This window comes from Cheilinus undulatus, linkage group 20 (genome assembly GCF_018320785.1).
Source record: "Cheilinus undulatus linkage group 20, ASM1832078v1, whole genome shotgun sequence".
Lineage (NCBI taxonomy): Eukaryota > Metazoa > Chordata > Actinopteri > Labriformes > Labridae > Cheilinus > Cheilinus undulatus.
Genome location: NC_054884.1, coordinates 2,762,067 through 2,776,622, shown reverse-complemented (window position 1 = coordinate 2,776,622; position 14,556 = coordinate 2,762,067). Strand labels below are relative to the sequence as shown.

The following is a 14,556-nucleotide window of genomic DNA, read 5'->3' as shown; positions in this document are numbered from 1 at the left end:
CAAAATGTTCATCTTAAAAAATCGAAATATTACCTGATACCAAAGTGAAGGCCCAGTTCTTTATTATGGTGATGTGACAAAGAAATAAAGAAAGGATGGAGGAAGACGGGATTAAAAGGAAGGGTGATAGAGAGGACAGAAACATTTAAATGACTTCAGACAGAGAGAAGGGATCAACATGGACCTGAGGATGGATGTAGACCTGCTCAGAGGACTACAGCCTCTGGTCTGAGGTCTGGTCTAGACCAGCTAGACGGCTGCAGCATTCATCACCAGGGGGTTAGCCCCGTCCTATTTATCAGACCTTTTAATCCCATAAACCCCACCTCGGCCCCTCAGATCCTCTGAGCAGTCCCTCCTGGTCGTCCCTAGAGTCCGGCACAAACTGCTTTTTCAGTGGCAGGTCCACGTCTGTGGCACAGTCCGCCTCCTCGGATTAGAGGTGCAAACACTTCACATTCATTCAAGGCCCAGCTCATAACCCTCCTGTTTTCCTTTGATACTGCTAAAAGACTTCTCCAGTCTGAGCTACATTTCCCCTCTGAATGTGTTTGCTATGCCGTGTTACTCTGTCTCATCTGTGATCTCCTGTATTGTTTGGTTGTTCCTTATCATGAATTCAGTGGGAAGCACTTTAGTCAGCTGAAAGCTGCTTTAAACAGCTGTTTTATAAATAAAGTTTACTTACTTACTTCTGTCATTGATTTAAAATTTAATTTATTAATATTCTCATGAAGCAAACACTGAAATCTTCAGTCTGGTGTGAATTTCTAGTGTTTTTCCATCTTTGCTGTGCATGAGTTTATTCTAAAAAGAATCAGAGGCCTGTCTCAAACTGAAGCCTGTCCCAAAGAAAAGCTGGACCAGGAAATTAAAGGCTGGGATTTTAATGGGTTTCACTGCTTTATATTCTAATTTATAATTTTAAAAATCCCAGAGTTAGTGATGCTGAGAGGAATTAGGGCCCTCTGCAGTCCTTTTTTAAATCTACAGTAAAAACAGAAATTTTTCTGTTCACTTCTGCAGGAATGATGAATAAATCAGAGTCTTTTTAATAAATCAGTAAAAACTGAGAACCCTAACATGTATTTATCGATGTGACTTTTTTATGTGAACAGGCAGCTCATGAACCTGCAGCTGAAATGTTAGTCATGTGGCGCCCCCTGGTGGTCAGACCTGCTGTTCAGTGATAACATGCTGTAAGAAAATATTAACTTTACAAAAAATACAGCACATAAAGCCTGTTTATTATAGTCATAATATTCTAAATTTAACAGAAATACAGCACATAAAACCTTTATATTATAGTCATAATATTCTAAATTTAACAGAAATACAGCACATAAAGCCTGTTTATTATAGTCATAATATGCTAAATTTAACACAAATACAGCACATAAAGCCTTTATATTATAGTCATAATATTCTAAATTTAACACAAAAACAGCACATTAAGCCTTTATATTATAGTCATAATATTCTAAATTTAACACAAAAACAGCACATTAAGCCTTTATATTATAGTCATAATATTCTAAATTTAACACAAATACAGCACATAAAGCCTTTATATTATAGTCATAATATTCTAAATTTAACACAAATACAGCACATAAAGCCTGTTTATTATAGTAATCATATTATATTAAAGTTTTAAATCTTTATCTAATGACGTGAGAATATGAACACATTAAATATTTAAAGAAAACACTAATCATAACAGAAGATAAAACATTACTCTGTATTTTTAAATAATACATTTGGTGACGAACAGCCCAGCAAAGATAGACAGTTTTAGACTGTTTATTAATTATTCAGAGATGAACGGAAAAAAAAAAAAACTTTTTCAGTTATCGTGAGACACTGCGTGTGCTGCATTCATTGTACCATTCTGAAAAACCGTCGTTTTAATTTTAATCTCTGTAACGTCTACAAACGGTGATGAAGCATACAGTTTAGACACACACTCAGAAACACAAACATTAAGTTAAATTAAATCAGATTAAATGAACCAATAATGACGACTTAACCTACCTACGAGTTTGCTACAATGAACATAAGTCTATTCATGGCATACACAGAAGTAAACATAATTAACGGGACAACCATCAACGACGCACATTAAAAAGGACACAAAGTGATGGAGAGATTTTTATTATTAAATAATCATTCATTTTAAAATGTCAGTCATTTCGGGCTGAATATAACGGGCTGATTCTGTATGAAGTTCTTATTTACTACTTTTCTGTGGTACGTGAACGCAGCCTGTCGTCAGTTAGCATTCCGGCTAGCTTTTGCGAACAGTGAAAATCTAATGAGTTAAAGTCCTGACTTTATCTGACTAAAGGACTATTTTACAACAATGAAGGGAATTCGGAATATCAGTATTGTGGCAAGGGTAATTTTAAACCTTATTAATAATCGATAAATGTAAGAATTTTAGGGTCTATATGGTAATGTTTGCTAACGGTAGCCTAGCCGTTAGCTGTGCTCTGTATCACCACGGTTATCATCAGACTGAGACACAAACGGACTAAACCGGATTAAAATAAGGCTAAACCGGATTAAAATGAGGAAATATCAGGACTATCACAGGTGTATGGACTGACATGTTACTATGATTCATTATCTGTTAAAGTTAGCTCTGTATCCAGAGTATTTTTTCACATTTAAAGTGACTTTATTAGGACTCTCATCGATAACCGTCACCTGTCCGTTAACTTTCTGAACTCTCTCAACAGTCTGCTGCTGTTCATTAGATAATATCAAACTGTATTAGCTTTAAGGTTAGTTTTTCTTTAATAGAAGAGAACTACTGTCGATAGATAAACTGGGTTTATTCTCTCTTTTCCTCTAAAAACATCAAAATAATGATTTTATCAGAACTAAACTTTCTTAGACCGGGTCTAACCCGCTTTACGCCCATATTAACCTTTAACCGATATAAAAGCACCATTTCTATTCTGGTGTGGTTCAGTATTAGGTTGTCAAAGTCTTAGATACCTTTAGATATCATCTGGTTTAAGAAATAAAGTAAAATCTCTGATTTGTTTGGGTATGATAAAGTGAGCAGTGGCGCAGTTTCTCAACTTCTTTTGTCAATGCACCTTTTAAAATGAGTTAAATCCAAAGTCACCCAGTCTAAATGCACTGATAAAAGATTGTACACCTCTATACTGTTAAACTATACTGTCCTGTCAGTGTCTGTTAGATCAATCCTCTTCTACATCTTCCTTTTCAGTTTCCTCTCCGTGCTGAGATCTGTAGAAGGACCAAAGATACGACAATCTGAAAGTCACAAACTGTAAGTCAGACCATCAATAGATTTCTATTTATTTTTGTTTTTATATATTTCAGGGCATTTCCAACCTCTAGTTCAATTACTCTGGTCTGAATCAAAGACCAGTTTGTTCAAGGATTCTTTATTAGTCATTCCATACCATATGATTACATAAGAAGGAGCAAAACAAAGATAAAATCAGCTGAATAATTACTGTACATCCATCCATTCTCTTCTGCTTATCTGGGGTCAGGTCCTGGTGGCAGCAGGCCCTAAAGCAGAACCTAAAGGGGCCTACCAGCTCTCTCCTCATGATTCCAGCCCAAAACATGACTCCGCCCCCTCCTTGCTGATGTCACTGCTTTATTAGGACATGGTGGCCATCCACCAACCATCCACTACTCCTCCATCTGGACCATCCAGGGTTGCACAGCACTCATCAGTCAACAAGAATGTTTGAAAATGAGTCTTCATGTATTTCTGGGCCCACTGCAACCGTTTCTGCTTGTGAGCATTGGTTAGGGGGGCTGAATAGTAGGTTTATACACGACTGCAAGCCTCTGGAGGATCCTACACCTTGAGGTTGGTGGGACTCCAGAGGCACCAGCAGCTTCAAATACCTGTTTGCTGCTTTGTAATGGCATTTTAACAGCTGCTCTCTTAATCCCATGAATTTGTCTATCAGAAACCTTCCTCATTATGCCTTTATCTGCACGAACCCGTCTGTGCTCTGAATCAGACACTAATTTCTTCACAGTACGATGATCATGCTGAAGTTTTCCTGAAATATCTAATGTTTTTATACCTTGTCCAAGGCATTGCACTATTTGAGGCTTTTCAACAGCAGAGATCCTTTTCCTTTCCCATATTGCTGAGACCTGTTGCCTGCTTAATAATGTGGAACATCCTTCTTAAATAGGTGTCTGAGATTGATTTCAGTGATCCAGAGAGCCCCGAGACACAAAACAATCCATGAGTTTAACTGAAAAACAAACATTTTTATTTTTATGACACTAAAATCCAATTTTGCAGTTTCCAAGAAAATCAAGTGAGGAAAAACTTCATTTCAGTTACATTGTGTAAGAACAATCTAAATCAGTTAGGGTAACAGGTTAAAATGCAAACTAATGGAAATGTTAAAAGCAATTAAAAAGGTCTGATTAATCGTGATTAACTCCAGAAACTGTCATGTTATAATGTTTAAACAGTTCTGCTTTTCTGTAATACTACCAACACACTGCCCTATTCTCTGAAGGCTTTTGCTCTCATTTCACAGCAAAGCAAAACAGAAACAGGATGTTTTTCTGCCTAAGGTTATTTGCTTTACCTGTGTTAACCTGGCACCTGCTTTCTCTCATGTTTGACAGTCAGAACAGATCAGAGTAGGTCCAGGTGATGTCCTCTGTCCTGTAAAAATGTCCTTTTATGTCCTATGTCATGTTACTAAACCAAATAAAAATCACCTCTGTTTGTGCAGCATTAACAGAGGTTATATCAGTGTTAGACTGGTGTGATAGTGCATCTAAACATTCCTGACTTGTGATGAACAGCAGAGTCACAGTAGGCTCTAGTGGACAAGTGCTTTTGTTCTAATCTAAACTAGGGCTGAATTCTTTGCAAAAATAATCCAATAGCGATTTTTTCCCCCAGCATTGTGATTTGATACAGTGTTACTAAAACTATGACCAAAAATGTTCATCGACAGCTTTCTTTTCCATGAAAGAAACTAGACTAAGACTAACAAAAATAGCTCTGTGATGACTAAAACTGACAAAAACTAAGTTTAGTTTTGGTCAAGATGACTAAAACTAGACCAAAATGTAATGTCGTTTTCACCAGACATTCAAAATCCATGATATTTCTCCACTGTTATAATCATAAAACAATGCATCTGTATCTATTCTGCCTCTCAGCAGTAGAAAGCAGGGACCCCAGGTCTGGCAGAGTGCAGAGAACACACTACACCAGATTAAGGCATGAGAATAAATGCTTTGACTAAAAGTAAAAACTAAAATGTGACGACTTTTTATGGACTAAAACTAAACAGGATTGAAATGACTAAAATGTGACTTAAACTAAAATGCATTTCATGTAAAGACTAAAACTAAGACCAAAATTAAAATAGCTGTCGAAATTAACACTGCAGTGTGCATTGAAAACAATGAAATTATTCAGAAGCAATAAATCCATGGTAGCATGAATCTAAGTAAGAGATTGCAACAAGCTCTTAGCTATAAAGGAGTAGGTTGGGGTGGAGGAGGGGAGGCTTTAAGCTATAAAGGGGGAGGCTGGGGTGGAGGAGGGGAGGCTTTAAGCTCTAAAGGAGGAGGATGGGGTGGAGGAGGGGAAGCTTTAAGCTCTAAAGGTGGAGGCTGGGGTGGAGGAGGGGAAGCTTTAAGCTATAAAGGAGGAGGCTGGGGTAGAGGAGGGGAAGCTTTAAGCTATAAAGGAGGAGGCTGGGGTGGAGGAGGGGAAGCTTTAAGCTATAAAGGAGGAGGCTGGGGTGGAGGAGGGGAAGCTTTAAGCTATAAAGGAGGAGGCTGGGGTGGAGGAGGGGAAGCTTTAAGCTATAAAGGAGGAGGCTGGGGTGGAGGAGGGGAAGCTTTAAGCTATAAAGGAGGAGGCTGGGGTAGAGGAGGGGAAGCTTTAAGCTATAACGGAGGAGGTTGGGGTGGAGTAGGGGAAGCTTTAAGCTATAAAGGGGGAGGCTGGGGTAGATGAGGTGAAGCTTTAAGCTATGAAGGAGGAGGCCGGGGTGGAGTAGGGGAGGCTTTAAGCTATAAAGGAGGAGGCTGGGGTGGAGGAGGGGAAGCTTCAAGCTATAAAGGAGGAGGCTGGGGTGGAGGAGGGGAAGCTTTAAGCTATAAAGGAGGAGGCTGGGGTGGAGGAGGGGGTGGAGGAGGTGAAGCTTTAAGCTATAAAGGAGGAGGCTGGAGTAGAGGATGGGAAGCTTTAAGCTCTAAAGGAGGAGGCTGGGGTGGAGGAGGTGAAGTTTTAAGCTATAAAGGAGGAGGCTGGGGTGGAGGAGGGGGTGGAGGAGGTGAAGCTTTAAGCTATAAAGGAGGAGGTTGGAGTAGAGGATGGGAAGCTTTAAGCTCTAAAGGAGGAGGCTGGGCTGGAGGAGGTGAAGCTTTAAGCTATAAAGGAGGAGTCTGGGGTGGAGGAGGGGAACCTCTGCCAGCAGTAGGCTCTTGGTTATCAGTCAGTAGTGGCTAGGAGTATGACTTGGGTGAACCAACGCTAAGCTTCACCAATACCAGATATGAATGATTAAAAGAATAGATCTAATTGCAATTATTGTTGCTCATATTGCAAATTTGACATCAATTGCTTTTATTGAATGAGGATTATTGTTTTTATTAAGTGAAAAATTCATAGAACATGAAAAGGACAATTTTTGTAAACCATTTTATCGAAAAAAGACACTTGAAGGTTTGCAAAATGTGCATAAAATCTCTGTTGCTACAAAAAAATGAATGTATTAAACTGGTCTTTTGACGTATTTCAAGTTAAAGCCTTTTTGCACTATCTGCGGTTTGTAAATTGCAGCATGCCATATTGCGATTTCTTCTCATTTGCGATTAATTGCCCAGCCCTAATCTCAGCCCCTGTGGTTAAGATGAAGACAGAGGATGGTTGTGTTTGGTATGCTATGTCCTGCTCTGTTTGGTCGCTCTCTCGCTGAACTACATCACAGATCCCGTGTTTTATAACATAGCAGAGAGGTGACTCAGCTCAGCCGGACAGGAATGTGAAACTTAAAGCCTCTGTCCTCCCCTCCCTCCCACAGTCAGACCTCCTTTAGTTTTGTTTTCCTGGTTTAATCCGACCCTACAGACGTCCTGGGGTTGATACTGAACCATTAAAGCAGCAGTAGCTCAGATAGAAATGTAAACACTGAGGTCATGTGACCGTTTCGCTGGAACAGAGTCTTTCTCAGCTGCTCTGATCAGCTGGAGTTCAACTTTCAGTTTCGTTTCTGCCTCACTCGGCTCAGAAAGAAAAGGGGTGGGGGGAGGGAAGGGAGCGGCAGGTTTATAAGCCTGACAGGAAGATCTGTGTTCAGTATTTAAACTTCTGATCGACACATCACAGCCTACATTTTAAAGACTCGGTAAGATAGATTCACTTTTCTCTCTGATTATTCGTCTTACAGCTTTGTTCTAGTTTATCCACATCCTTCTGTTTATAATGACAGTGATATTTACCTGCTGTTTTTATATTTGGATAAACAACTACAGCTTTGTTTAGCTCTCTGACACCACACTTAAACCAAAAATCAGTTTAAGGGTTAATTTTAATAAACTTGGATAAGCAGACACCATTGTAAACATTTAGGTGTGAAATAATTCTGGTGTTTCTGGTTGCATTCATCTCCCAGCAGCCTGAAAAATTATTGAAGTAAACAACTAACTCAGAGTAGGGCTGCACAGTTTTGGCCAAATGCTTTCCATGATTATCTTGGTCAATGTTAGGGGTGGGAGAAAAAATCAATACAGCATAGTATCGCGATATTTTGTCTGGTGATGTATCATGTTACAGGGCTCCAGACTAACTTTTTTTTTTACTAGGAGCACAGTGGTGCTAACTTAAAATTTTAGGGGCGCAAGCAGAAAATGTAGGGGCACACACTGTAAATCAACGTGCAAAATAAAAATTCACGTTTCCTCTCATTTTGACTGTATTACTGATAAATACACGTTTTATGTTTTCGACTGGCATTGTTTGCTCTAAGTGTTGTGTTTTAATTGTGTAGTGCCAGTATTATCAGCAAATTTCGTGTGCCCCGCATGTTGTGGGTATTAGGGCTGCAGTTATCAAGTCTTTTTGTAATCGAGTACTCTAATAACAAATACTGCATTTTTTTAAATCAATCCCTTTTTCTTTTTTTCAAGAGAAATAGAACCAGTCAAATGATAAAATACAGTGGGTCCCTTAAATGGACTACTTGTATGTTAAAAATAGGTATTAAAAGGTTATCTAAACAAAATATCTAAAATAGTTCTGATGGCAATTTAAATTTATTCAAGTTGAAAGGAAAGGAAGTTAAATAATTCCATTAGATTATGCCATAATTGAGGTTTAGGGATCATCTCCCAGGAAATTCTGGCTGCTAGTTCTTTATGTCTTATATTGTAGTTTACTTTTTCACTTTGTCATTAAGGTAAAGAGACACTTAACTATTTTAACTTCCTCTGCTTCAAGCATTAGTTTAATATTTCACATTCTAGCAAGAAATAAATCTCCATTATCCACACAATAGTATGACGATTTCTGGAAGCTGGACTTTTACATTCCAGAAATTTGATCTATTTCTCAAAGGGTGCTCATGTTTAATTTTTGCAACCACATTTTTGTTTGATCCACCGTGACTTTTTAACACCATATCTGGACCTTGGAACAAGTTTTAGGGTAAAGCTGCATCTGTGATCTGTTGAATCCTGACTGTATGATGGTGAACTCTGACCTCTTTGCTCTCTCTGTCTCAGTCACTGTTAGTAGCAATAACGTTTCTATTTAACTGGCATCTAATCATCAAAATGTAGTCTTATGAAATGCTTCGGGGTGCCAAAGGATTTTGAAAAAAATATGCTGAAAGAAAGATGTGCGGGTGCTGAATTTTAAACCGTTAATTAAATGCGTGACATGCACACGCAGGAGAGAGAGAGAGAGAGAGAGAGAAAGCACCTGAGCAAGGCTTGAATAACGAAGCGTGTCTCTCTTCAGTGAAGTTGATAAAATCCCCTGAAGTCTGCAGAGATAAACTGACCGCTGTCTCGTATGAGCGCGTGGTGCAGGCTGCTCGTAATCTCGGAGTTTTGCACACTTTCACCGTTAAAGGCTCTTCAATCTCCGTAGGAAACAGTTTTTCTTTATTTAAACCTTTTTTACGATTAAATATCGCTACAGCATTAGCATAGTGCCACATCTGCCATTATTTCACAGCCAGTGAATGTGTAAAAACACAGCAGGACGAGTGTCTGTCAACATGAATGCATTGTTTTCTTTCTCTTCACTCATGATTTTCACACAGCGCAGCACGTTTACTGAATGTGACATTATAATAACAGTAAAAACAAATACATTGTGCCACACAAATAACCATCCGTGTACAACACAGCACTCCGTGCACCACAGCGTGATGTCAAGCTTATACCACAGCATATATGGATACATGACGGATTTAAGCGAAGCCTCGAGGCAGATAATATGCCTTCTTCTTTTGGAGTTAATGTCGGTTGGCAAACCAGCTCATTTGTTATCGCCAACAACCGGGCTGAAGTGTGGAGCAGGAGTTTGTCAGAAACAAAAAATATTAATAATAATATTAAAAATCAGCAAATTTACTGCTCACACATGCGAGTAGATGAAAAATTTACTCACACCGTCTCAAATTTTAGGGGCAAAATGCGACCATTTAGGGGCAGTCTGTAGCCCTGCATATCGTTGCAACAGGGCATGGATGAGATGAACAAGACACATGAGGTTTACAAGAAGTGCTACATGAAAATAAAATACTGCATAAATATAACAGACTTAAGGGCAAGGCTAATGCTAAATCAGCTAAACAGTTGAAAAAATGGTACACATCACAATATAATGTGATATATAGTATCGTAATTCTCACTGTATTGCAAAATGTTTAAAATCGCAGTAATGTTGAATCATGACCAAAGAATGGTGATAATATCGTATCGTTGGGCTACTAGTGATTCTCACCCCTAGTCAATATTGATATCAGAGTTTAAATCTTACTGTTTATCAATTTAAAGGCTTTTTCTATTGTCTAACCCTCAGATGAGGTCAAATAAATAGTTACACTCAGGGTTTTAGTCAGGGATAGAGTGATTATCGGCCGGGCCGACTATCGGTGCCGATATTCAGCATTTTGACTCATATCGGCATCAGCCTTTTTTTTATTTAAATCCAACAGCCGATAAGAGATCAATTTAAAACTGGGTTATTTTGGCTCTGATGGAGTCACTACTCTCTCTCTAGCATTGTCCCACCTACAGCACCCTCTGATTGGTTACACGCAGAGCCACGGCACGGGTAACAGCCAATCAGCAGTAAAAGCTGTGCGCATGCCCCACACACGGTGGAGACGAGCGGAGAATAAGTTTTGTGGTGGGGATGCTCCGGAGAGCAGTTGTGTGTTTGGAGGGTAAGTTAAAGCAGCAGACACTCCTGAAGTTGTAATAAACACCCCAGTCCTCTAATAGTAACGTTATATAAACATAAGCGGCAGCTCTGCTGGCTCGCAGGCCCTCCTGTCTGTTCATCACTGGAAACAAGGTCGCTGATAATACCGATATGGAAATAGTCCGTGATAGTACAGGGTGTGTGTGTGTTTGTGAGAGAGAGAGATTGAAAAACCTAGTGAACTCAATTCAGTCCAGTTTTAGCACGTTCAGGTGAAGGCTGATTAGCTTTTTTAACGTTAGCCCACCGGTCCGCTTTCTCCTCCTCTGGCTCTAGACGCTCAGCAGACTGTAGCGATGGGGAGAATGTCTGTTATGGTAGAGAATAGTGTTTGTTTGTTAGAAAGCCACATGAGGAACTCTACAACTCACGACTACTACCGTTACTGTTGGCGGTAGCCAGGCAGCTGTCAGGTCCTTCTTCGGTTTTACGGCGGTTGGCATCCACGACTCTGGTGCATTACCGCCCCCTGTCTGTTCCTATGATAAACACTGATTATTAAAGTGAAGATGCTGTGGGCTTTTTAGTGTTTTTAACGGTTTAATAACTTAACACAAGGCTGCTGACAATATTGATAGGGAAGTAATAAGTGATAATAGTAAGAAGTGTGTTTGTGTGAGAAAAAAATGGCATATTGTTAGATGAAGTGTGTCCTGAAGCTGTCTTTGATAGTTTCTATTACAGAGGAGCAGGATATTGCAGTTCAAGACTTAAGACATAATGTAACTGCCTGATCAAGCCTACATGAACTGCATGGTGTTCAGGAGTGAATAGTCTCTTCCATTGCTGTTGAACTATTGTTTCAGCTATAGTAACATTAATTGACAGTAGCAGCCTTGTTTTGAAGAAGTTAGGTGTTTGCTGGAGTTTGTATTATTCAAAATTTTGACGCCAATATTTTCATTTTTACTGCAAATGAATATCCACTCCAAATATCGGTTATCGGCCTCCTTGACTACTAATAATCGGTATCAGCATCGGCATCGGCCCTGAAAAAAGAAAATAATAAAAATAATCTACATTACTTAATTTTTAATTCAAGATCTGACCTGATCATAAATATCAAATATTGATTAATTCCGAGGCATATAACCCTTTGAATGCCAGTTAAAGTGGTAAACCCTGATGTTTTAATGTAAAAACAAAGAAATGAAATATTTTTCATAACCTAGATGCAAACTAGTTTCTTTTGAAGGGGGTTATCACAGCCTTGATTATTTTAATAATGAGCAACAGTTTGGATTTTTGTGCATTAGTATTTTTGAAAATTTTAAGATTTTAATAAATTCTTACACTGAAGGTGTAAGTGGCCAGAAGTGAATATCCTACATAAATAGTGATCAATATAATTACCTTAAAAAAATCTGTCCACTTTTTTATATTCATGTTTTAATCAAAATCAGACCTTATCATATATATGAACTACTGAGTACTTTTAATTTAACCCTTTAAATGCTTAACCTTGGTGTTTTAATGTAAAAAATATATATTTTTATACTGCGTCCAAATTGGATTTCCTTGGAGGGGGTTATCACAGCTTTGCTTGTTTCAATAATGAGCAACAACTTTGATTTTTATGCATAATAATTTTGTGGATATTTAAGTTTTGATAAATTGTTATACTAATTCCCTTATAAGAAACCAGGAAAAAAAAGCAAATTCTCCTCAAGCCAAATATGGTAGAATGGTTGACATTTTATAAACAGGAAAAACTGTAAATTTGAAGCAATGACTCCAGAATGAAAGCCTAATCTCTAGGGGTTGGAGAAAAAAATGGTACAGCATAGTATCCTGATATTTTGTCTGGTGATATATAGGGCTGAACAGTGTTGGACGATTATCTAATTGCAATATCTTCCCCCAATGTTGCCATTGCGATTTGACATGCCGTTATTACTTACAGTCGGTAGAAAAAATATGAGAACCCTTTGAGATTTCTTGGATTTCTGCATAAATTGGTCATCAAATGTGTTCCGATCTTCATCTAATTCACAACAATAGACAAACACAGTCTGCTTAAACTAATAGTGCACAAAAAATGATATGTTTTCATGTTTTTATTGAACAAAACATGTAAACATTCACAGTGCAGGGTGGAAAAAGTATGTGAACCCCTAGGCTGATGACTGGTTGACCCTCCGTTGGCAGGAATAACCTCAACCAAACGTTTCCTGGAGTTGCAGATCAGACCTGCACAACGGTCAGGAGGAATTTTGGACCATTCCTCTTTACAAAACTGTTTCAGTTCAGCAATATTATTCGGATGTCTGGTGTGCATCGCTCTCTTGAGGTCATGCCACAGCATCTCAATCGAGTTGAGGTCAGGACTCTGACTGGGCCACTCCAGAAGGTGTATTTTCTTCTGTTCAAGCCATGCTGTTGTTGATTTACTTTTATGCTTTGGGCCGTTGTCCTGTTGCATCACCCATCCTCTGTTGAACTTCTGTTGGTGGACAGATGGTCTTAAGTTTTTCTGTAAAATGTATTGATAAAATTGGGAATTAATTTTTTCCGTCAATGGCAGCAATCCGTCCAGGCCCTGAGGCAGCAAAGCAGCCCCAAATCATGATGGCCCTTCCACCATATTTCACAGTTGGGATGAGGTTTTGATGTTGGTGTGCTGTGCCTTTTTATCTCCACGCATAGCGTTGTGTGTTCCTTCCAAACAACTCAATTTTGGTTTCATCTGTGGACAGAATATTTTGCCAGTAGTGCTGTCGAACATCCAGGTGCTCTTTTGTAAACTTCAAATGTGCAGCAATGTGTTTTTTGGACAGCAGTGGCTTCCTCCGTGGTGTCCTCCCATGAACTCCATTCATGTTTAATGTTTTACTTATTGTAGATTTGTCAACACAAATGTTAGCATGTGCCAGAGATTTCTGTAAGTCTTTAGCTGACACTCTAGGATTCTTCTTCACCTCACTGAGCATTCTGCGCTGTGTTCTTGCAGTCATCTTTACAGGACAACCGCGCCTAGGGGGAGTAGCAACAGTGCTGAACTTTCTCCATTTGTAGACAGTCTGTCTTACCGTGGACACATGAACATCAAGGCTGTCAGAGATACTTTTGTAACCCTTTCCAGCTTCATGCAAGTCAACAGTTCTTAATCGTAGGTCTTCTGAGAGCTCTTTTGTGCCAGGCATGGTTCACATCAGGCAATGCTTCTTGAGAACAGCAAATTCAAAACTGGTGTGTGTGTTTTTTATAGGGCAGGACAACTTTAACCAAAAGGCAGCTTAAATTGTCAGAAAGTGGCAAAAAAATGGTGAGAAAGGGCAAAAATTCAAGAAAAAAAAGTGGCAAAAAATGGCAAAAAGTAGGAAAAAAGTGGTATCTAATGACAAAATTTAGCTTAATTAGATGAAAAGTGGCAAAAAATGATAAAGGGGGCAAAAAAAGTTTCTCTTTTTTAAGATTTTCTGGGGGAATAATATTTAAAATTAAGACATAAAAGAGCCAGAAATATTCACAAAGAGCCACACGTTGAGTATCACTGGTCTAGACCGTATCGTGGGGCCACTAGTGATTCCCAGCCCTACTAATCTCATGAATGCATGTTTTAACTGTGATGGCTGTAGGAACTAAAATTGTGTTTTTTAAAGAGTTTCATTGGGACACTTTTGGTCACGAGTGGGTACAAAACATCTACAGAGATTATTATTGACCTGTGGAGGTGCTGAGGTCAACATTTTTAGATTCTATAATATACAAACTTACCCTCCAAAATGCATGTTTGCATTAACACAGTCAAAATAACGTAAAGGAAAAGGAAAATCTATAAGGCAGATCCAAGGATGAAGACTTATAAATCATACTGTCAGCTGCCAGGGCTGGACTGTGACAAAACTGTCTGACCAGACTTTTTTTGGTCCACATCTGTCCCTGATGCTTGGCAAAATATAACCCAGCAGTGATCCAGGATATTCATATTCAAGAAAAAATAAGTAAGAAGTCAGAAACTTAGACTGAAACATGATATGAAAACTTCTATAATGAATTTTAATGAAAGTCATTACCAGTAATAGCATTTCTTTGATTCTCTGAATGCCAAGATTGTGATTGAAATAAAAAAT

The 14,556-nt window shown here is 38.7% G+C and overlaps 1 protein-coding gene across 5 annotated transcripts in view; it reads left to right on the top strand.

The window, feature by feature from the left end:
- Positions 1 to 2,241: 2,241 nt before the first annotated feature.
- The window catches only part of wu:fj29h11 (protein NO VEIN), a 70,184-nt gene continuing 57,869 nt past the window's right edge, over positions 2,242 to 14,556 (top strand). For 2 of the 5 annotated variants that reach the window (XM_041814939.1, XM_041814938.1), the window contains exon 1: positions 10,400 to 10,445. In XM_041814939.1, coding sequence (XP_041670873.1) covers positions 10,415 to 10,445 — 31 coding nt within the window. In that variant the 5' untranslated portion in view covers positions 10,400 to 10,414. Of the gene's footprint in view, positions 2,399 to 2,478; positions 2,596 to 3,241; positions 3,305 to 7,298; positions 7,395 to 10,399; positions 10,446 to 14,556 lie in introns of those variants that run through there. The other 3 variants (XM_041814940.1, XM_041814943.1, XM_041814942.1) reach the window with 3 other exon arrangements.